We start from the raw sequence: 22006 nt of genomic DNA, 5'->3' as shown, positions 1-22006 counted from the left end.
ACTCTTGTACCACAGAAAACCTTTTGTTTATAGACTACACCATGTACATACAAAGGCTCTACTTCCAGAATTTTTATATTGTTAGTATGTTTTCCACTCAGTGTAATTCCTGTTGAGATAAGCTTTCTTTTACCCAGTGTAGTTCAGACTCCATTTGAGCCACAAAGTTCCATATATTCCAAAACTATTTAATCAGCTTAGACAGACTGTCAGGTTGAGGTAGTTATTTGCTTATGCATTATCTGCTTCAACTTTATCAAACACTTTTTGATTAATATTTCCAACTCTTTGTGTTACTATCTAACTGCTTACTATCAGCTTTGAGTCCCTTATGACCATTTTGAGAATCAAGTAAAACACTTTCTGTGGTTATTCATTCTGTTTTCTAATTGTACATCGATTTGTATGAAATTTTCAAGCAACACTTTGGTTCATTTTTCATTATGTTTAGTAAAAGCATATTTTGGTGGCAGTTTAGTTAAAAAGCTTTCTGCAGCCTTTTACATCCCTGAAATCTCTCTAAAACAGGTTAAGTCTATTTCACTGGCATCAGTTTGGCTGAGCTGCTCGGAGTCTGGCATTCTAAGCCAGAAATCTGAAGTGCCTCTAAGAGAATCCAAGGCATCTGCTGAAATCTTCTAATCATAAGTAGAATTTAATCCTTTTTCTTGCACTTGTGTACTGTTTTTCACCATATGGTGGCTTCATTTTATACTGTTTTTACTGTTGAGACTGTTTTATTCTGCACTTTTTTTTTATTCATCTGACTTAAATAGCAAAGGCTAGATTCAAACTTGCTGAATCTAGACTGTTTGATATCACATCACTAGAGCACTACAACCAGTTATCTTACATCAAGAGAGCCCCCTGCACCCTTGTGGTAGAAGTATGTAGCTCAAGACCCATTTGAGTTGGAGATTGCTGGAATAAAGGCTCAGTGAGGGGCTTTTCTATTGGTAGACTGTGTTAGAGCTGTTTAAATACATTTGTACTTAAGCATCGCATTTGGGCGTAGCCACTCACCATGCAGTGGGGTTTAGCACTGCCATATATACATGCAAACTCCTGGAAAAAAATATTTCCCTAGATAACTGCTAGGGAACCCTCCAAAACGTCCCTACTTCTTGTAGTGCAACTCAATTGTGCAATGGTGCCTGGACAGCAACCCAATTGCACACGTTGAGGCGTTGATGCAAGTTTCTACTCCTAAACCTCCCCACTGACTAGCTGTTTTTACTAGTCCTACAGCAGAACTTGGTCCATCTAGACCACTCCCCACTATTTATTACACAATACACCGGTCATAAAGGACAGACAGTTTCCCACTGTTTCTCCAGCCAGCCTGATTGACATGGGCATCCTGAGGCAATGTAGCAATTGCCTCATGTATACTGACAACCTATTACTCCTAAATCATACAAACACAATATGTGAGAGATGTACCTATACTATGAATCTGGAATCAATGTTCTCTCTCAAACATAGCAACAAACCAGATGTCAAACAGGTTGTCAGTGCACGCACTTCACCCCTTCCACAAGCCAAGCGCATAACTCATAAACCTACTTTCATGGAAGTACTCACTAGACTTTTACCAAAAGAGTAGAGAACTCACAAGTGCAAACCAAGACGCAATACAGTCTCAACAGAATCCACTACACATAACAACACACTTATCAGTGTCTCATTCAATAAGCCCCTAACAGCAAAACACTTCAAAACCAAATATCTTGGTCATAGGTGACTCCATAGCGAGACATACAGATGCCCCCTTCATCAGGCTGGATAAGAAGAAGGTCTTGGTCAGTGCCTGTCAGGTGCCAGGATCCACCAAATCACGCACGCACTCAAATCTCTCAACAACAAGCACTGCTATGACTCTGTCATAGTCCATGTTGGAGTGAATGACTTGAGATGTATCTCACTGGACTATACAAAGACAGACATGACTGAGATTTCAGATTATGTGTCCCAGGCAGGTATGTCCCTAGCCCTAAGCAACATTCTACCTTCACCCAGGATGATACTTCAATACAAACAAAAATGACTGACTTTAACAATTGACTTAGCTTCTGCTGTCAATCCAGGGGGATTCAGTATCTGTCTTGACAGACCACGCTGCTTTGCCAGAGATGGTCTTCACCTGTCACCTCTTGGCTTTCGGTTACTGGCAAAGATACTTGCTTCCCCCTTTTAGGCAATGTCATAAGAAGAAATAACCGACGTAAAAATATCCTCTAGAGACAAACTTAAGGGTATGTTGCTTAATGCTAAGAGTCTAAATCAAAAAATGCACTTACTGGAAGCACTCCTTATTCTGGAAGATGTCGATGTCTGTGCAGTCACAGAGACATGGTTCAAGGCCACAGAGAGTACTCCAGCCATGCAAGGCTACAATGCCTTCCACAAGGTCAGGCTGCAAAAGGAACATGGAAGAACTAAAGGAGAAAGTCCATCTACATTAAAGACAAACACACCTCAAGACTGGTTAAACTGTACACCTCCGTAGAGTTATTCCAAGTCCAAGTAATTGTAGGAAAGATCCCCCTCCACATAATTGTTAGTTATAGGTCACACTTCATGAACCAAGAAAACCACACCGCCTACCTGGACCTACTTGAGTCACTCACAATGCACCCAAACACCCTTGTCATGGGTGACTTTAACTATCGTTCCATTGAATGGGAAACATATATGAGCACAAACATGCTCACCCTAAGATTCATGGACTTTCTTAATACAAATGCCACGGAACAGACAGCCTACACTCACACAAGGGGCTCTAATGTCCTTGATCTAGTACTCACCAACATGCATCACCCCATGGGTGGGCCCTCCCTGTTAAAGTCCGATCATAAATCAGTCTCGTTCGAGGTAAGGATCATACCTGACCCTCCCTCAGGAGCAAAAAGTTTGAAAAATTTCTCCAAAGCAAGCTATAGTCTCCTAAGAGATGGCATAAATAGTTTCAAACCTCCTACCACTACCGACACCAATGACTCATACAGAGGTGTTCAAAAATGTTCTATATAAACACCTATACAAATGTACAGACAGCTGTACCAGAACGGATCAAAACACGATCTTCATGAAAAAACAAGCCACCCTGGCGGATATCTAGCATAAATAGGTTATACAACAACAGAAAGAAACTGCTGTCAAAGAACAAACGGGAACAGTCTCAGCAGAGAAGGAACACCCTCCACAGCTTGAACACACAAATTAAACATCTTGTAAAGTCCTTTAAAGCTAATTACAAAACAAAATTAGTATCCCTAGCTAAGGATAATTACAAGGCATTCTTCAGCTATGTCCAAAATCTTAAAGGGAAAACCCAGCTTTGTGCCAAATTAGTAGTGGATGGTACCATTCATATGAACCTGAGGGCATCACAAACATGCTAGCAGACATGTTTGGCGAAAACGTCATCCCCTGTCCCCCCCAATCATACCGCAATGCATACTTGTCTCTAGTCCTCTACCTAGTATCTCCAAACGAAAGGTCATAATCGCACTCTCCAAGGCCAAAAACACAGCCTCTATGTGATCAGATAACATCTTGAGGAACCACTGTGCCCTCTCTTCAACCACATTCTAAGTACTGGCTTCATTCCAGCTGAGTGGAAAACAGCAACCATAATCCCTTGCACAAAATAGGTCCTTCAACCGACCTTGGGAACTGTAGACCCATAAGTCTAACCAGCCTCATCTGTAAGGCCATGGAGAGAATCATCGTGGACATTATCAACAAGGATATAGGAGACCTTCAAACTCTTGACCCAACCCAGTTTGGCTTCTTTAAGGGCAGATCATGCCTGTTAAATCTGGTGGACTTCTTCGAGAATGTCACCAAAGCCCTGGATGAAGGCACAACAGTACATGCTGCCTACCTCGACTTAGCCAAGGCCTATGACACAATCTCCAACTCAGGCATCATTGAGAAACTCACCCAGCTGGGGATTAACCCATACGTCATTAGATGGGTAGCCAGATGGCTCACCAACAGAATGCATACAGTAAAAGTTGGGGATTCCACCTCTACCAACAGACCTGTTACCAGTGGTGTTCCACAAGGATCTGTGCTAGTCTCCTTACTGTTTGGAATCTATTTCTCAGAAATCCAGGTGAAAATAGATGGTCTGTGGCTTACAAAGTTCAATGATGACTGCAAACTGGGTGCAGTCGTTGAATCACCCAGTGATGTAAACATACTACAAAATGGGCTTACACTGATAAATGATTGGTACCAAAACCATGTACTTCAGCTTAACACAAAAAATGCATTATCATCCCCTTTGGCAAAGGTGAAGTCCCTGCAAATTACAATATTAATAATAGCCCCCCTAAGTTCAGACCTAGTGATGAGAGATCTGGGAATGCAAGTTGATAGCAACCTTAACTTTGATCATCATGTGTCCACAGTGGTAAGGAAAGCCTTCTATGTTGCACATCTCATAAGTAAGGGCATAGCATTCAAAGTTAAGGAGGCTATGACTCCCCTGTACTCGTCCCTCATCAGACCATTGATAGACTACAATGCTCCCTTTTGTATGTACCTCACCAAATACCTGCATCAGCTGAAAAGACCTCAGAGGTTTCTCACCAAGACAATTCAATGCCTTTGACACATGAACTACATGGACAGACTGATGGCTCTGTCACTGTACTCTGTATCATATAAACTGCACAGAGGTGACTTGCGCCTGGCCTACAGAGCAGTCTCAAACCCTGCCTTAATGGAAATGCTGCACAACCGCAAATCAAATGAGATAAGACTCACTTGCTCTAGCGACCCTAACCTAGCCTGCCACATTAACAGGACATGCTGGAGAGACAGATATGTCTTTCAGAGGTTGCCGCTCCTTTGGAGCAAACTCACAATTTACATTAAACAGAGCTTCTCAATGTCCCTATTTAAGCGTAACTTGGACAACTGGATGGGAAACCATAAATTTACCCCAGGGGTTTCACCTATGTCCCTCTTGGACAGGGGCAGCTGGTACTGACATGAGATTAGTTATGTAAATATAGACTATTTATCTTGATCTATAGGGGAACAAGGGTATAGCATGGCTAAGCTTGTAAAGGCCCTAGGGCCAACAGCCTAGTACCCTCCTATGATCCTATGAAACCCTGCTTTCTCCATTATCCCAGAATAAATCTGTTTTACCAAACCATAAACTGAATCAGAGATAGTTTTAACACCCTTACTGCCCGGAACTTCACTTTGCACTTCTACAATATCTCCTTTTAGGAAATTTTACTAACTCAAAGTTAGTTTGTAATTATTGCCATATTTTCATAGCCAGACAGACTTCAGACTGACTTTTCTTTTGCCTCTCAAACACAATAAACATTATTAGTACCCATTCTAGTTTAGGCAGCTTTGTTTCCATAACATTTTTTTCAACCAGCTCTGCCTGTATTTCAGTATGTTGTAAAACTCTGACAAAGTCTCACTGACCTTCTCTATAATGCCCCACATCAGTAAACACATTGCTTAATTTTTAACATCAGTTTAAAACACACTTTTGACTTTCAGCATCACTTTTCTGTATGTCAGTAGCACCTTCAGATACACACTGTTAGTTATCAGCTCCTTCCTTTATTTCAATTTTGCATTTCAGGTACACTTCAGTGTTTCCTTTTTTTTTCAATTTGATGCCTACAACAGCACCCAGGAGACACCTGATTAACTCCCTCCTAAACTGTGATTCAGCTTCTCATACTATTACTACTCTAAACCTATAATCTAATACCCTCTTTCAACTTACTGGACTCTGTTAACTTTCCTAACCTAGCAACTACCACTCATATCTCCACCACTTCTGCTTCTCCTACTTTTAACTCTCTTGTACCTTTTCTATTCCAATTATGTCACTGTAAATATGTTTGGTTTGTTAGAACTTCTATGCATATACTGTTTGTTAGACTGTCTCTTGAGTACTCATAAACGTTAACCATTGCTATTTGTATACAGTATACTGTATATTGCTTTGTTACAAAAAGTTGTGACCTAGCCTGGGCCTGTAATTGATCACCGATCAGTGTTCGACCCTGGTAAACAAATGTAAATAAATAAATAAACCCAATGACATACTTGAGACTCAGTAACACTGCTTTGTTTCAACAACAGTCTCCACCGAGCATTGTAACACTACTTTTTTTGTTTTTCAGCTTATCAGTGCAACCAAGGTATTTCACCAGATTTCAGTATCAGATTTCTACAACATATTACCCCTTAATTACCTATCAGTTCATGCAAGCAGAAGATTTATTACATAGGACAGCAGCTCAGCTTGATCAATTCACAGTTTTTGTTATTGCAGCTTCCCATTGTTAAGAGAAAAAGTTTTAAAACATACTATTATTTGTCTCTTTCTCCCATCTAGCAAAATGAATCTGCTATTTGCTGAAGTGTTGGTAAGAAAAGGTCATTGAATCATGTTTATTAAAGATGGGCTTTATCTATGATAGATGTAGTTTGCTTATGAACTTGAATAACATCTGTTTTCTATACTTCTGAATAAGAGTTAATTTACTGAGGCAGGCTGTGGAAAATTCCAGCTACCACTGTTGAACTAAGTATTCTGTACCTTTCTGAGCATTCTGTACTAACTGTGGTTTTGAGGTAAACATTCTACACTAGCTGTGGTTTTGAGGTAAAACATTCTTTTCTGAGGTAATTTGTGATCCTAGATGTTTTTCATAGCCAGCTGTCAACTGTCAGAAATGTAACAAAAGCTATTTTGCCTGGTAACAGGAAAGTATAAAAGTTGATGTCAGTAAACAAGCTGATCAGATTGAGATCATCTTGGCCAACATGCTGCTGTAATCTGGTTAGTTGCAAATAAAGAAGTTTTTCATCACCTGAGGCAGATGTGACTCGCTTGAATTTTTTTCTTCTGACATTTTGGTCCTTCGGACCAGAAACCTCTACGAAGATACGGATCAGACTGACAGAGAGACCGAAAAACCTGCGCAGGTGAGGGTTTCTTATCTTAAGATTCCCTCGACGGAAAGCCCTCCGACTGATTTGTCGTTGGAAAGAGGCCGGCCGCTCTCTGATCCCTATCTGAGGGACGGTTTCCGAACCAAAAGGGGAAACGGAGTCTCATCTGGTTCAGGTAGGATGAAAAATAAATTTTTCTTTTAATTTTAATTTAACCTTGTCGACAGGGGTTTTATTTTTAGTTAAGGGTGGGTAGGAATAATTGTTAAGATTATTTTGTTAGGATTACTTGTTATTTTGTTAGGATTACCTGTTATTTTGTTAGGATCCCCGTTAAGATAGCCCCATTCTGTAATAAGCCCTGTAAAAATAATTTTGATGCAGTCCTAAAATATACAGTCCTAAAATAAGAAATCTAGGAAAACATGGGTTCAAGTTGCTGCAAGTGTGAGAGTGATGCCTGTTTAAATGTTGATGCTAAGTATATGAAAAGTTTAAACAAAAAAAATGTTAAATTTTTGAAGAAGTGGAAGTTGAAATATGATATTGATGGCACACTGAATAAGAATGCCTGTGCAAAATTGGTTAGAGATTTGAAAAGAGATGCAGGAACTAGAACTAAAAAGCAGAGACAATTGGGATTTCCCCAAGCACAAAAATGGTTAGAAGAAGCAAATAAACGAGCTATAAAAGAAAAACAGTGTCAGGAAAAACAAAAAATAAATCAAAAGGGATCACTGGTGCCAGGTGGAAAAGTAGCTTTATTTTTAGATAAGGAGGATGAGCACACAGTTTGTGCAGTACAAAGGCAGGCAACCGCCCCACCGTATGGTGAAATTGCTGCTGCCATACCGGGGGAACCTCCTCAATATCAGTCAGAAGATGTGGGATCTGTACAGCAGGGTGGGTTATTAGCTGCTCAAGGAAATGTTATGACCCCTCCAATTTACCCACAAATTCCCGTAGTACCTAAAGTTGCTTTGCAACAGGTAGACCAACCTATGCAGTTAAGATCAGGACCAGCAGGGCAAGGACGTTGGGCTATTAAACTTTCTGACCATTCAGAAGCTCTTCCCTTGATACAAGTTGCAAACCCACAAGCAGGAGATGTTGGACAAGAACCAACTATTTTAGTTTATCGTCCCTGGGCTAGAGAGGATATAAAACGAGCTATGGATGGTATTCCTCATCCCAAGGTTAATTTTCAAAAGTTTTCTGAGGACATAGTTGGTATGCGTTTAAGTTATCATCTAAATGGTTTAGAAGTAGAACGAGTAGTGCGACAAATCTTAGGTCCAGATTGGCACTTAATTTATGGTACTTGGACATGTAAGGCAGATGACGGCACTACATTAAAGCATAATTCTGGGGTGTTAGACACACGAGTCACGGATCTGTTAAAGAGAATTTCTGATAAGTGGCATCCAAGAGCAGATTGGACAGTAATAAATCAGTGCATCCAAAATGATGATGAATCTGTAGATCACTATATTGTAAGATTGACAGAAGTGTTCAATAACCATTGTGGAATGATGATTCCGCAGGATCAGACTAATGATAGTCCGTATGAACAGCAATTGAAAAATGCTTTTCTTAAAGGTTGTAAGGCTCCGATAAGTAGTTTTATTACTAAGCACATGGTAGATCACAGAACATGTAGACTGCAGCCTTTGTTTGAATATGCACGGCATGCTGAGCAACATTTTAATCTAAAAAAGAAAAAGAAAGTACAAGTGTTGGCAGTAGGGGATGATGGTGGTATATTCTTAGTACAGGACCAAAGGGGGCAAGGGCACCGTGGTGGCGTAAAAAAACGTGGGGGCCCACAATGGGACACGTTAAATGAACCGGGTGGACATTCAGCCTATAGGGAAAGGTTAAAACGTGGAGAATGTTTTAAATGCGGTAGACGTGGGCATTTCGCTCCCGACTGTGAAGAGTGGCAACATCCCCCACAGCTTACGAACAAGGGCTCTGCATGACTATATGATAGTAAAGAAAGGCGCCATCTTCATTATGGGGATAGTGAAGAGGCAGACACTCTCCACGTTAAATGTCAGAACACTCTAATGGAAGGGCGGGATTGTGACTGTGAAGTCATAAACCTGGCAAATTTGGGTATTGCTATGCATCTAGATCAGAAACCCATGATAGAGTTTTTGGTTGAGGGACAAAAAGTGGAGTTTTTATGTGATTCAGGTGCATCGCGTACACTTTTGGGTCCAGCAGTTCTGCCTCCGAACTGCGAAACAGATGAGTTTGTCCTTGTAAAAGCGGCAAACGGGAAAATTTATAAGGAACCACTGTCTCATCCTCTACTGTTCACAGATCCGCAAACAAACCAAACTGTTAGGTGTAGGGTAATTATATCAAAAGTTTGTCCAGTTAATTTGCTAGGAAGAGATTTGATGCATGTGTTTGGAATAGCGGCAATTCCCACACCTAAAGGTATTGAGGCAAAAAGGTTAGTGGATGGCTTAGTAGTACAGGGAGTACAAGATTTGTTTTACTGGTATAGCCTAGACTTGATTTCAGACGGCCCGGAGAGGGTTGATACAGAGTTGATCAATCTAGCTCTAAGTAAATCTAGGAGCGGGTCACCGCAGGTTGCGGCGCACTTACATTGTACAATGTTCTATAAGGCCCCTGGTCCGGATAAAGAATTTGAAAAATAATTCTTTAAGCACAAGTGTGCAAGGATAATTTTGAATGATATGTTTTGGGATACACAAGGTAATACAGTAGTAACCTGTACTTTGACTAAGGAAATGAGTTCTTTATATCGCTCAAGTTATAGCCCACATATCTCAGTTACTAAAGCAGTGGGGACACATTGGGTAGATTTGGCGAAAAAGGTAACGATTTGGAACACAATGTCTGAAAGTCAGTTGAAAGATCAACAGATCCAGGTACAAAGATTAAATTGGGTGACTTGGGCATGACTAAGTGTGCACCTCAGGGATGACAAAACAGAAAAGGCATGACAAATCCTCCTAACTCAAGAGGAAGATAGTGCATTAAGTGCCTTGCCTGTAGATTTATGGTCAAAAGGTAAAGGAGATGTAGGATTAATGAAAACAGCAGGTGAAGTTTGTATAACTGCAAAGTCAGGTTTTTGACCTCGTAAGCACCAATATCCACTAAGTAAGCAAGCAGAGGAAGGAATTAAACCAGTTATTGAACAGCTAAAACAGGTAGGAATTCTTGTTGAATGCCCAGATTCACCCTGCAATACTCCGTTGTTTCCTGTAAAGAAACCGGATGGGTCATGGAGGTTGGTTCAGGATTTACAAGCAGTTAATTCAGCTGTGATCCCAAGAGCACCGGTGGTCCTTGACCCCTATACACTACTTAATGATTTACTACCTCAGCACAGATATTTTTCTGTCATAGATATAAGCAATGCTTTTTTCTCCATACCACTACACAAGGAGAGTAGATTTTGGTTTGCATTCACTTTCCAAGGTAAAAGATACACATACACGAGATTGCCACAGGGTTATTGTGAGAGTTCGACAATATTCCCACAAGAAATGGCTGCGAATTTAGCTCAGTTTGTTCCCCCAGAGGGAAGCCAGGTTATGTTGTATGTAGATGATATTTTGTTGGCCTCACCCACGCAGGAAAGTTGTAAAAAGGATACCCTAGCCCTTCTTAGTTTTTTAGCTGAGCAAGGACATAAAGTAAATAAAGAGAAGTTACAATTGTGGAAAGCACAAATAAAGTACTTGGGTTATTTAGTCTCGCAGGAAGGTAGACAATTGGAAAATAAAAGAAAACAAGCAATTCTTGAAGCACCTATGCCTACGACTAAGCGGGAGATGATGTCGTTTTTAGGTGTGACTAATTTTTGTAGAAGTTGGATTCCTAATTATGCTGAAGAAGTAGGGCTATTGACCGCACTCATCTATGACACTCCCATGGCAGCTAAAAGTAATATACAGTGGACAGATAAGGCAATACAAGCATTTAATAGAATTAAGCAACTGATAGCAGGATCCTCTGTTTTGTGTTTTCCAAACTATTCTAAGCAGTTTGTACAAATGGTTGATTGTAAGGGAGGATATATGACTTTGGTTCTGGTACAAGTACATGGGGATAAACAGAGACCGATAGCTTTTTATTCCTCCAGATTAGATCCTGTTGCAAGGGCATTGCCGCATTGTGTTCAAGCTGTAGTGGCAGCCGCCATGGCAGTGCAAGCCTCAGCATCATTAGTTTTGTTCCACCCATTAAAATTGCGAGTTCCACATTCAGTAGCTACTAAACTTTTGCAAGATAAGATAACCTTTTTATCTCCTAGTCAACATTTGTCATGTATGACAGTGCTGCTGACACAGCCACATATGACCATAGAAAGATGTACTACTCTTAACCCGGTGACACTTTTGCCGACTCCAGAAGAAGGTACTCCACACGTTTGTTTAGAGAGCATTCATGACAAAGTACTTCCCCGACCAGATTTAACGGATATTCCGTTGGTAGATTCTGATCTTGTTTTGTTTGTAGACGGATCAGCAAAGAAGGACACTGTATGAAGAACACTAGTAGGGTATGCTGTCACCACAGAAACTGAAGTTTTAGAAGCAAAAGGATTGTCAAATATTTATTCTGCACAAGCAGCTGAATTAGTGGCTTTGACTCGAGCTTGTACCTTAGGGGAGGGTAAAAAAGTGACAATTTATACAGATAGTTAATATGCTTTCTCTACTGTACATGTTTTCGCTCAACAATGGAAGAATAGAGGAATGGTTACAACGACAGGCAAACCAATAAATCACAGAGATTTAATTTTACAGTTGTTAGATGCAGTGCAATTACCACTTCAGATAGCGATATGTAAATGTTCCGCACATACTAACAAATAAGATCCTGTCTCCAGGGGAAATGCTTTTGCTGATATGGCTGCAAAAAAGGCAGCTCAAGAAAATGATTTGCTTTTACATGACAATGATTTAGAGCCTGGACACCTCTTAGACTTAGAGACACTAAAAGTAATGCAAACATTGACAACACAGAAGGAAAAATGTCGTTGGGTGAAATATGGTATTACCCAACAGGATGGGTTGTATAGGGCATCAGATGGCAAAATGGTATTACCCTCAAACCTTTTTAGGTATGCTGCATTAGTTAGCCATGGACCTGCCCATGTAGGAGTACAGACAATGGTTCAAATAGTGTCTAAGGTGTTTTGGTGTAAAGGATTTTCAACCTATGCAAAGCAATTCTGTTTATCTTGTTTATTATGTGCAAAGTATCATGCTCAGGGGGGAGTTAAGAAATCTCAGCAGGCATTCCCTACCCCTCCATATCCATTCCACACACTCTGTATGGACTTTATTGAGTTGACACCTTCAGAGGGAAAAAGTTTTGTCTAGTCATAATTGATGCTTTTTCTAAGTGGGTAGAAGCTTTTCCAGTAAAGCATCCTGATGCACACACAGTAGCAAAGCTTTTGACAACAGAAATAATTCCCCGATTTGGCCTTCCAAGGAGCATTTATAGTGATAATGGGTCTCATTTTGTAAACCAGATTGTTCAGAAGTTGGGTCAGGTGTTTCAAATTGATCTCAAACACCATTGTGCTTACCATCCGCAGTCAGCTGGACTGGTGGAGAGACACAACGGTGTCCTGAAGAGTAAACTCCGCAAACTGATGGCAGAAAAGCATAGATCCTGGACTGCGTGCCTTCCATTGGCACTCCTGTACATGTGAATCTCACCCTTCTACAAAGGACTTACACCATTTGAACTTTTGTTTGGGAGACCATATTACGTCCCGCAGTGGCAAGGATTGTTGCCAGCGGAACGTGAGGGGGGGTGAGGATCTGGCGGATTATATGAAGAAGCTGCTAAATGTCAAGTCTCTTGTAACCAATGACTCCTTTGCAGATTCCAGAAGTGAAACCTTGTTAAGCGTGGCACCCGGGGACTGGGTGTGGATCTGAATTGTGAAGAGAAAGAACTGGTCATCCCCCAGGTGGGAAGGCCCATATCAAGTAATTATCTCGACACCTACGGCTGTAAAGATCGCAGAGTGGACTTCGTGGATTCATATCACCCACTGTAAAAAACTTAAGACTTTTTCTTCTACCATTGATGTTGGTCAGACTCCATCGGACCCCTGAACGCAAAGTCTGACTACAAAGGAAGGATGGCCATGTTCAACTGGTACCTGATGATGATTTTGGTGGCGAAAGTAAATATGTCCATACGAGAAGGAGCAGTTGTGAGAGAAAAAGGAATGGTGGTGCTGCAAGTGCAAACAGGTGTTACTAATTATAATAAGTTAAAATAATTTGTGAAGGAATTTTGGACTGTTCTAAATGGAACAATAATGATTTCTTGACTCATGCAAAATACTTGTGCAATAGAGACTGTACGTCCTGGTCAAATGTTTGGTGGTCAACAGATGTGAATGGATGGGAAACAAGTGGTGCAGTGATACCAGAGAAAGATAAAAGCAGGCAACAAAGAATAAAAATTGCGCATTTCCAAGGTACTGAAGTGATTACTATAACCATCGTGTCACCACAAGAAAGTGATTCAGGAGTTTATGGAATCGGAGTGTCTCTTCCAATTGGAACTGATCCTTTGGGGACTTTCCAACTTAAAGTGCAAAGCCTTAAAAATGCTATAAGTAAAGCAGATTTTGCCTTCACAGAAGAAGAACAATTGTTACTCGAGACGGGATTCGTACACCATAATTAATGGTTATCTTGGGTTAGATATAGTACCCGAGAGGCACATCGTGAGAACTGTGTTTCTTGTGCTGACGGTAAACAGCAACTAGCGACAGTTCCATTGATGCAAGCTGAAGGTAATCTGACGTGTCCGTTAAAGTTATTCTTCAACAAAACTGAAGATAAATGTAAAAATGAAACTCAGCGTTTTCCAGTCATAAGCAAAGTTGAGAAACCGCCTACAGCGATTTCCTATCCAGGTTCATATATGTGCATTTCCAGAGACGGCACAGGAAAGAATTATGGCAATATGGTACAGAACTATTGCAATATTACTGTGAATGGCAATGAGAATCCATTTCTGGAGAACCAAACTCATAGTTTAGCAGACGTTTGGTGGTTATGTGGAGACAACAAACTCAGATCAAGGCTTACGATTCCCTGGAAAGGAACTTGTGCACTCGTAAAGTTAATTCTGCCATTCCACATTTTCCCAGTTCCAGCAAGCAATTTCGTAAGAGAACCCGAAATAAAGCAGAAGTGGTTGAATAAGAGAAAAAGATAGCAGTGTCTACATCGATAGCATTGGCGTACCAAGAGGCGTGCCTGATGAATACAAAGCATTAAACCAAATAGCGGCTGGTTTTGCATCCATCTTTGTCTGGATTCAACCCAATAAGAATGTGGACTGGATCAACTACATTTACTATAACCAGCAGCGTTTTGTGAACTATACCAAAGATGCATTAAAAGGTATTGCTGAACAACTGGAGGCCACGTCGCAGGTGGCATGGCAGAATCGAATTGCGTTGGATATGCTCCTGGCCAAAGAAGGAGGAGTTTGCAGGATGTTTGGGACTTTCTGTTGTACATATATTCCGAATAACACTGCCCCTGATGGGAGCATCACTCAAGCTTTGAAAGGTTTGGAGATGTTATTCGAAGAATTGGCAGAGAACTCTGGGGTAAATAATCCCTTTACAGACTTTCTACAAGCGTGGTTTGGAAAATGGAGTAATCTCATCAGCAGTTTCCTGGTGTCCGTCGGAGTCGCTGTGGCTATTGTGGTGGTATGTGGTTGCTGTTGTATACCCTGTATCAGAGGTCTTCTACAAAGACTGGTTGATACTGCTGTTACGAAAATGATGTACCAGCAGTTGCAACAGACTGGTGAAAGTGAATACATTGAAATGTGACTTTTGCAAATGTTTTGAAGTTTAAAGGTTTGTCTTGCAAATGAAGTAATGTATGCAAAGAAAAACTTAGTTTTTACCATATATTGCTGAAATAAAAAGACAAATAAAAGTGTTTTGAGGGGGGAAATGTTAAGAGAAAAAGTTTTAAAACATACTATTATTTGTCTCTTTCTCCCATCTAGCAAAATGAATATGCTATTTGCTGAAGTGTTGGTAAGAAAGGTCATTGAACCATGTTTATTAAAGATGGGCTTTATCTAATGTAGTTTGCTTATGAACTTGAATAACATCTGTTTTCTATACTTCTGAATAAGAGTTAATTTACTGAGGCAGGCTGTGGAAAATTCCAGCTACCACTGTTGAACTAAGTATTCTGTACCTTTTTGAGCATTCTGTACTAACTGTGGTTTTGAGGTAAACATTCTACACTAGCTGTGGTTTTGAGGTAAAACATTCTTTTCTGAGGTAATTTGTGATCCTAGATGTTTTTCATAGCCAACTGTCAATTTGCTATTTTGGCTGGTAACAGGAAAGTATAAAAGTTGATGTCAGTAAACAAGCTGATCAGATTGAGATCATCTTGGCCAACATGCTGCTGTAATCTGGTTAGCTGCAAATAAAGAAGTTTTTCATCACCTGAGGCAGATGTGACTCGCTTGAATTTTTTCTTCTGACACCCATGCATGACGTTTTACCCGCCTGCCTCTACAAATGTCATTACAAACACCTTCTTGTACTACCTAAAAAAACACTAGCAAGGTTTTGTAAAATTCTTTAGAGTAAAAGCAAACTGATGCTATGCTGCCACTAAATACTTTTCAGCACAGTTATTATTTCAATATCTTTAAGCAGACTCGTTTTAATTCTTTGCATATACGGCAACATACATTCATACATATATTAGCTTTATTAATTTATTGGGCATGTACTTCCTACTGCAAAAATGTTTTGCAATGCATTTCTTTCAGGAGCTTAGCACACTCACCATACATACCTTTGGCAAGTAACCTGTCAGCAGTTTCATATCACTTCTTTAGAACACTCAAGAGTACTTGTCATTCTACTACTGTCTTTCCTATAAATACTTTAAACTTGTTTTGTAAAGAATTGTGTCACATATTTCTCTCTCGCAGTCTGCTTCTTTGTGTAGTGCCAAGAGAAGCATTTGACTCTAGTGAGTACAGCACAACTTAACAAGCTGCAAATAAGACTTGCATTTTCATTCTGGGTTCTTTGTGTTGCTTTTTAGTGAATGTAGTTCCAACAAAGTAAACTCCATAACTTGTAATTGTAGTTTTTACTCAGCTAGAGCGTCTTCTGTGTGGAGACATGTATGAATGGGTGTACCTTCGCTGAAGGTTGTGCGTCAGGGCTGGCAACTCGGCACGTAAAAATCTACTGCCAATCATTAGCGGACCAGAGTTCGGCTGTGGCGACCCCTAACCAGGAAAAGCCGAAAGACACAACAACAATACACCACTGAGCTGGCAATAAGCAAGGACGTCATTCTGCCACTCCCACTTTAAGGCATAACCCATTCCAATCCAATTTCAGCATACTGTTTGTTATTCTAGTTGTTAAACGTACAGTTTCAAACATTTCTAGGGTAAATGTCAATGCTGTTTTGTTAATACATGGTTTTATTTGAAGCCTCTAGTGAAGTACGTAAAACAAAACAAGTTTTCCTTCCTTTCTTAACACACAGTGAATGCCTACCCAGAAACATCTCTCGAATGTCCCTGAATTTGTCTTTTGCCTGTACCTCATAAAATGTTTAATTTTCTGCTAAATTGCTGAGGATTACAGTTAGTAAGTAATGCCAGACATGAGAATTACTTAGTTCTTTTTTTTTCTCAAATATAATTTTTAATTCAGTTTTCCTTTAACTACAATGAACAGTACAGTACAAGATGATAATAAACATAACACTGTAGTTACATTGAATTGAAAAACAAATAATGCATAAAAAAATACAAGGTATATGAGATGGCTGACCTTAATAATATAGAAAGGCAAATAAAGAAAAAAAAATGACAAAAACAGACATTCTTTTAATTGTAACAGACATTTATAAGAGGCGAGCATGCCTTGTAGTGTTGAATATGACTTAGACTTCAGACAAGTTATCTAACAACTGGTCGTTAATACTAATAATATAACGTTAAACGTTATTTTCACAGGGGAGGGAGTATAACCATATACCTGAGCCTATCAAGGCAACTATTTACATTATTTACATTGGGTTGTCACTCATGCCGGTTGTCTTAGAAAAGTTTATAAATTGATAATTTTTACATGTGATAGTAATAGATACTAATGTCTATGTACTAGAGGACTTTGATAAACAAAATGGATATAGCACAATCCTCTTGCAAAAAGGTTGATAGTAGCCTTTATATGGAACTGTATAGGAAAATCACTATTTAATGGGGAATAGGAAAGAAATATAAAGTGCTCTAGCTAGCTTAGTAAGAATCTAGCTAAGAACCTCTATAAGTCTTTTCCGGTATTTCTGTGAATAGGTTAACTTCTTGTGGCTTACTGTTCTTAGTTTATTTGCTAGTACCTATTTGATAGCTATAGATCTGAACTCTGCCCAAGAAGTTTTGGATCTGTCAAGCCAGTTAAGGGATATATAGGATTTCAATGCTGCGGAGAGTATTACAATAATATGTTTAGACTCAAATGTATATAAGCTGGGGAAAATGTTTAATATTGCCATTTCCCATGAGAGGGTGGATTTCATATAACCTGTTTCTCTAGTTTTGCTCATAGTTTGTAGATGTTTTTACAAGACCAGAATATGTGTAGAGTGTCTGCTACTGAGTTAGAGCATGTAGGACAGAAAGGTGATGTATTGGGATTTATTTTGCTCAGAAAAAGTGGTCTGTGATAAATGTTGTTATTAATCATAAATCAAGTGTAAATTATTTTTTTTTAAAGGAGTAGAATTACTTAGTTCATATAGTTCAGAAAATGCATGCTGATGCAAAATATGTTATTTTAACCTTTAGTGAATAAAACTAATATTTAAAAACAACACTTGGATTTGGACTTTTGCTCTCCATTATTTGATTGGGCTTGTTACTGAATCTTGAGCAATGAAGTTAAGAGCTATCCTACAACTGACACCTGATCGACCAACTTTTCCCTCTAGATGTATCTGATACACTCATTAATGCATTGGCACTCCAGAAACTTCCAGAACCAAAAAGGTTTTCCCTTTATTTCCTCTGTGGTACATGTGACAATGTGAGGTACTGCCAGCTATGCCAGGAGAAGTAGGGCAGTAAATTATGTAACATATGCCCGCACAGCTAGCTGGAATTTTGTAAAGAATTACATGTCATTCATATATCAAACTGATTTGTACAGATGCTTGTGTTGAAAAATATATTTGTAAAGCTGCTTGTGTTAAAAATTTATCAACAGTGTGCCTTGCTGAACAGAAAAAGAAATATACATGTATTATCGGGGTTCCTATCACATAGTCAAACTTGTACAAGTTTGAATACCATATTGTCGAAACCATAAGTTCGACCTTGTACAGGTTTGAGCGTTTAAACGGAAATCTCTGTAAGGGGAGGTTTCCGTTCATTTCAATGTGGTGCGATCTTGGAGTTGGTATATTTAAGTAGCGGGAGGTGGGAGATGCAGCTCCCCACATGGGGGGTGCAGGAGGGCTTGCCCCTTGCTTACAACAGTTAATTTTGTTTTTACTTCTTTTACTTTTTTTTATCACTATTCGAAGTTTTGTAACTTCGAACAGAATGGTTCGAACATTCCGTGTTCGAAGTTATAAAACTTTGACTATGTGATATAGACCTGTATTACTGTAACTGTTTAAATATATGTGTTTTAACAGAGGATATTGGAAGAGAAGAGGTTAATCTCAAATTTTGAAAATAGCTTGAAATTAAATTACCTGGCTTAGGCCATAAAGATTGTATCTTACAGTTCTCAATGCAGCCAGAGACAAAAAGTCTGTAGTAGGACGCTCCCTACATTGTTTTTGGGGTGAACTAATTGCTACTCCGGAAGGGTAGAGGTTTGAAATTGTTTTATGACTTCCAGAAACTGCAGCAGATCTTAGTAAGCTCTATGTGTGTGTATTATTGACACATATTTGCTAAATCCTGGCAATTTCTACCAATGGGGGTTGCATGGGAACCAAAAGTCAGATGACCAGATGAATGTAATGTAATTTTGTAATTTATCACTAAAATAACATTTTAATGCTAGGTGAGACTGAAGTCTCAGAGCACTCTGTTTTTCTAACCTGACATTCCCTTGCTCTAGTAAGTAATCAGGGAATATTAATTCTTTACATCAGTCAGTCAAATAAAGTGAGATTTGTTATGTATTGTTTTTCTGTAACTGTGTGAACCTGTCCACCTATGTTATTTTGAATATTTCCTGTGACTGAAACTCTGGTGTTTATTGTAAATAGATATTTAGTATTTCCATGTGCTTTTATTAATTACTATTAAATATATTTAAACTTTTCATAGTGGCTGGTCCTTTAGAGAATATTGTAACATTTGAGAGTACTTATATTTATTTGGTGGCACTGTGGCCACTCCTGAAAGCCTTACTGCATTGGCCAAACACTATAATTTCTATTAATATTAATTTCACTCAGTATAACTGGGTACCCTTGTAAGAGCCTTAGAGTAGCTAGCTGGCTTTTGGGTGTCTGGTGACAGTGTAACTACCTTACAGTTTGGGCAGAAGAGGGCATAGCTAGTAAATATGTGCCAGCCTTTCCCCGATGTGTGTGTGTGTGTGTGTGTGTGTGTGTGTGTGTGTGTGTGTGTGTGTGTGTGTGTGTGTGTGTGTGTGTGTGTGTGTGTGTGTGTGTGTGTGTGTGTGTGTGTGTGTGTGTGTGTGTGTGTGTGTGTGTGTGTGTGTGTGTGTGTGTGTGTGTGTGTGTGTGTGTGTGTGAAAATAAAATCTCAAAGTGTGTGTGCGTCATCCACTTGGAGCAGGGATATAAAGAACTGGTTTCACAGAGAGGGTGTTGGAGGACTTGGCTTGGACACTCGGCTGAGGACTCAACCCTACAACTGTGCCAGCGGGCAGTCTTACTGGGGATCTGGACAGAGGGGGAATCCCAGACCACTGACTGAGTGTGTTCCCTGTGTGCTCTTAAGGGAAACTGTGCTTGATGCAGACAGCCACATCTGGAAATACTGGGTGTATCCATTTTTGTTCCAAGTGAATGTCCCTCTCCAGTGCCAGTGGTGAGGATTCAGGCTCCATGACTACTGGCCCAAATGGGGACGTCAGAGTATACATTCCCCATTTACCCTAAATGATGCCATTTAAACTCACTTTAGCTTATAGGAATAATAGAAGACAATCACATTTAGCCACATTAGAACAACACTGCAAAGTCTTGAGATCCTACCTCAAGCTATACTTCAATAAATGTCACTTAATTAGTATGCATTTGCCACCATCATTATTTTATCTTACTGTATAATGCACATTTATTGCAAATATTGCCTTTCAGGGAAAATACAAAGGCTGCATTTCTAATTTAAATCCTGTCTTTACTGAAAAAAAAGTCACGGCATTAGACAAGTTTGATACCTACATGAGATGTTTTCAGACTGTAATTCTCAAACTTAAACGACAGAAATTAAATTGTTCATTAAAGTTCAGCATCTCATGGTTCTCCCTGGTCTCAAGTCCCAGGCCTTCCTCATCTGCTTTTATGACTCTGTTTCAGGATATCTTCCTTCGGGCCTGAGTGGTAGTAAACAGGAGTTTATCAGAAATATTCAATAGCATAATTCTGAGCATTGCTTCGTTACTTGGTTATGTGATCCAGGAGACCATTGAAGACCCTAGCCTACTTTCCCAACTGTCCCAGAGAACAGCTAGTTAAGACATTTGTTCAGAGTCACACAGCAGGTAAATAGAGGTTAAAGGAATCAAACCTCCAGACTACAGTTCACAGCTTTAATCCGCTGTGGTTACTGCCAGATAACTGGTGATGGGACTCAGAAGGAAACTACCTGGAATATTCACAACAGTAGGGAACAGGGAGAGGACACTAAGAAAACAACAGTGCTGTTTTAAAACAGTTGTTACTGGCACTGAAGGCTGGGCTGTAGCTTGTAAGGGTCATCATGCATGTGCTGGGAAAAGGGGAGTCAAAATTTAAGAGACTCCAGGAACTTAATTGAAATTAACATGGAGATATAATGGTATGAGTCTGTTTGGTCTAAATTGTGGAATGAGTGAATGAAGGAGTCATCTATATGAAGAAAGCTCAAAGACTACTTAAATGATGGGGTCATCTACATGAAGAAAGCCTAATGACTACTTAAATGAAGGAATCACCTAAAGCTTTAAATTTCTCTTGATGGGTCAGACTTCAGAAGTGAAGTGTAATACAGGTACATTACAGGTGATCTTTACTGGGATGGAACAGCACTACACTTGACTGGACCAACAAAGCAGCTGAAACTTGTAACAACAAAACAGAAGGAAATTATGCAGTATTTACTTTAGCAGTGCAGCAGTTAGAGTTAATGCATCAAAGCACCTGGTTTTCTTGTTTGTTTTCTAGCTGGTTACCTTTTTTGTAAAGTCTGTATGTCCTCCCATTTTTTCACATTGTAGGTGTGTATGTGTGTATACATCACAGACTAGTTCTCTGTCTTATCCCACTACTTGCTGGGACATCTTTTGCTTCTCCAGTGACCATAAATAAGATAAAGTGTGCAATCGGGAATGAATGAATGAATGAATGAATGAATGAATAAGAAACAATGGACAATAGTGGCATTCTTAAATTTAGGAACTGACATGCAAAGTAACAGCATCAGTACTGTGCTACATCGAAAACCACACTTTCCTTTTATGTGATTTCACTTGCGATTACAAACCAACTTTAATACAAAAGTGAGAAAATGGAAAATATGCAATGTCATTCTTTACTTACCCTATAACAATGCAAGAAGTGAGAGTTCCTATAAAAGCATATGTTAGAATAGATCCCAAATTGCGAAAGAAATGCCTCTGCAAGGAAATATAAGAAAACAATTGATGTTATTTTGGCTTTTTCATTCTACTACTTTGCTGTTAGTAATGCTCCCTTAGAACTTAGCTGAGACAGAAACCATATGTGTACAGTCAAAAAGGAGACTATCCATTATATTACCA

The 22006-nt window shown here is 39.5% G+C and overlaps 1 protein-coding gene across 1 annotated transcript in view; it reads right to left on the bottom strand.

Annotated features, from left to right (window-relative positions):
* Positions 1-22006, bottom strand: part of SLC9A9 (solute carrier family 9 member A9) — a 3618317-nt gene that overhangs the window by 3145228 nt on the left and 451083 nt on the right. The window contains exon 4 of the mRNA XM_044071972.1: positions 21786-21862. Within this exon, the coding sequence (XP_043927907.1) occupies positions 21786-21862 (77 nt within the window). The remainder of the gene's footprint in view (positions 1-21785; positions 21863-22006) is intronic.

Source organism: Protopterus annectens, chromosome 5.part0, assembly GCF_019279795.1.
Source record: "Protopterus annectens isolate FY-2018-M chromosome 5.part0, PAN1.0, whole genome shotgun sequence".
Taxonomy (NCBI): domain Eukaryota; kingdom Metazoa; phylum Chordata; order Ceratodontiformes; family Protopteridae; genus Protopterus; species Protopterus annectens.
Note: the sequence above shows the minus strand (reverse complement) of the source record. Positions and strands in the feature narration are given on the sequence as shown.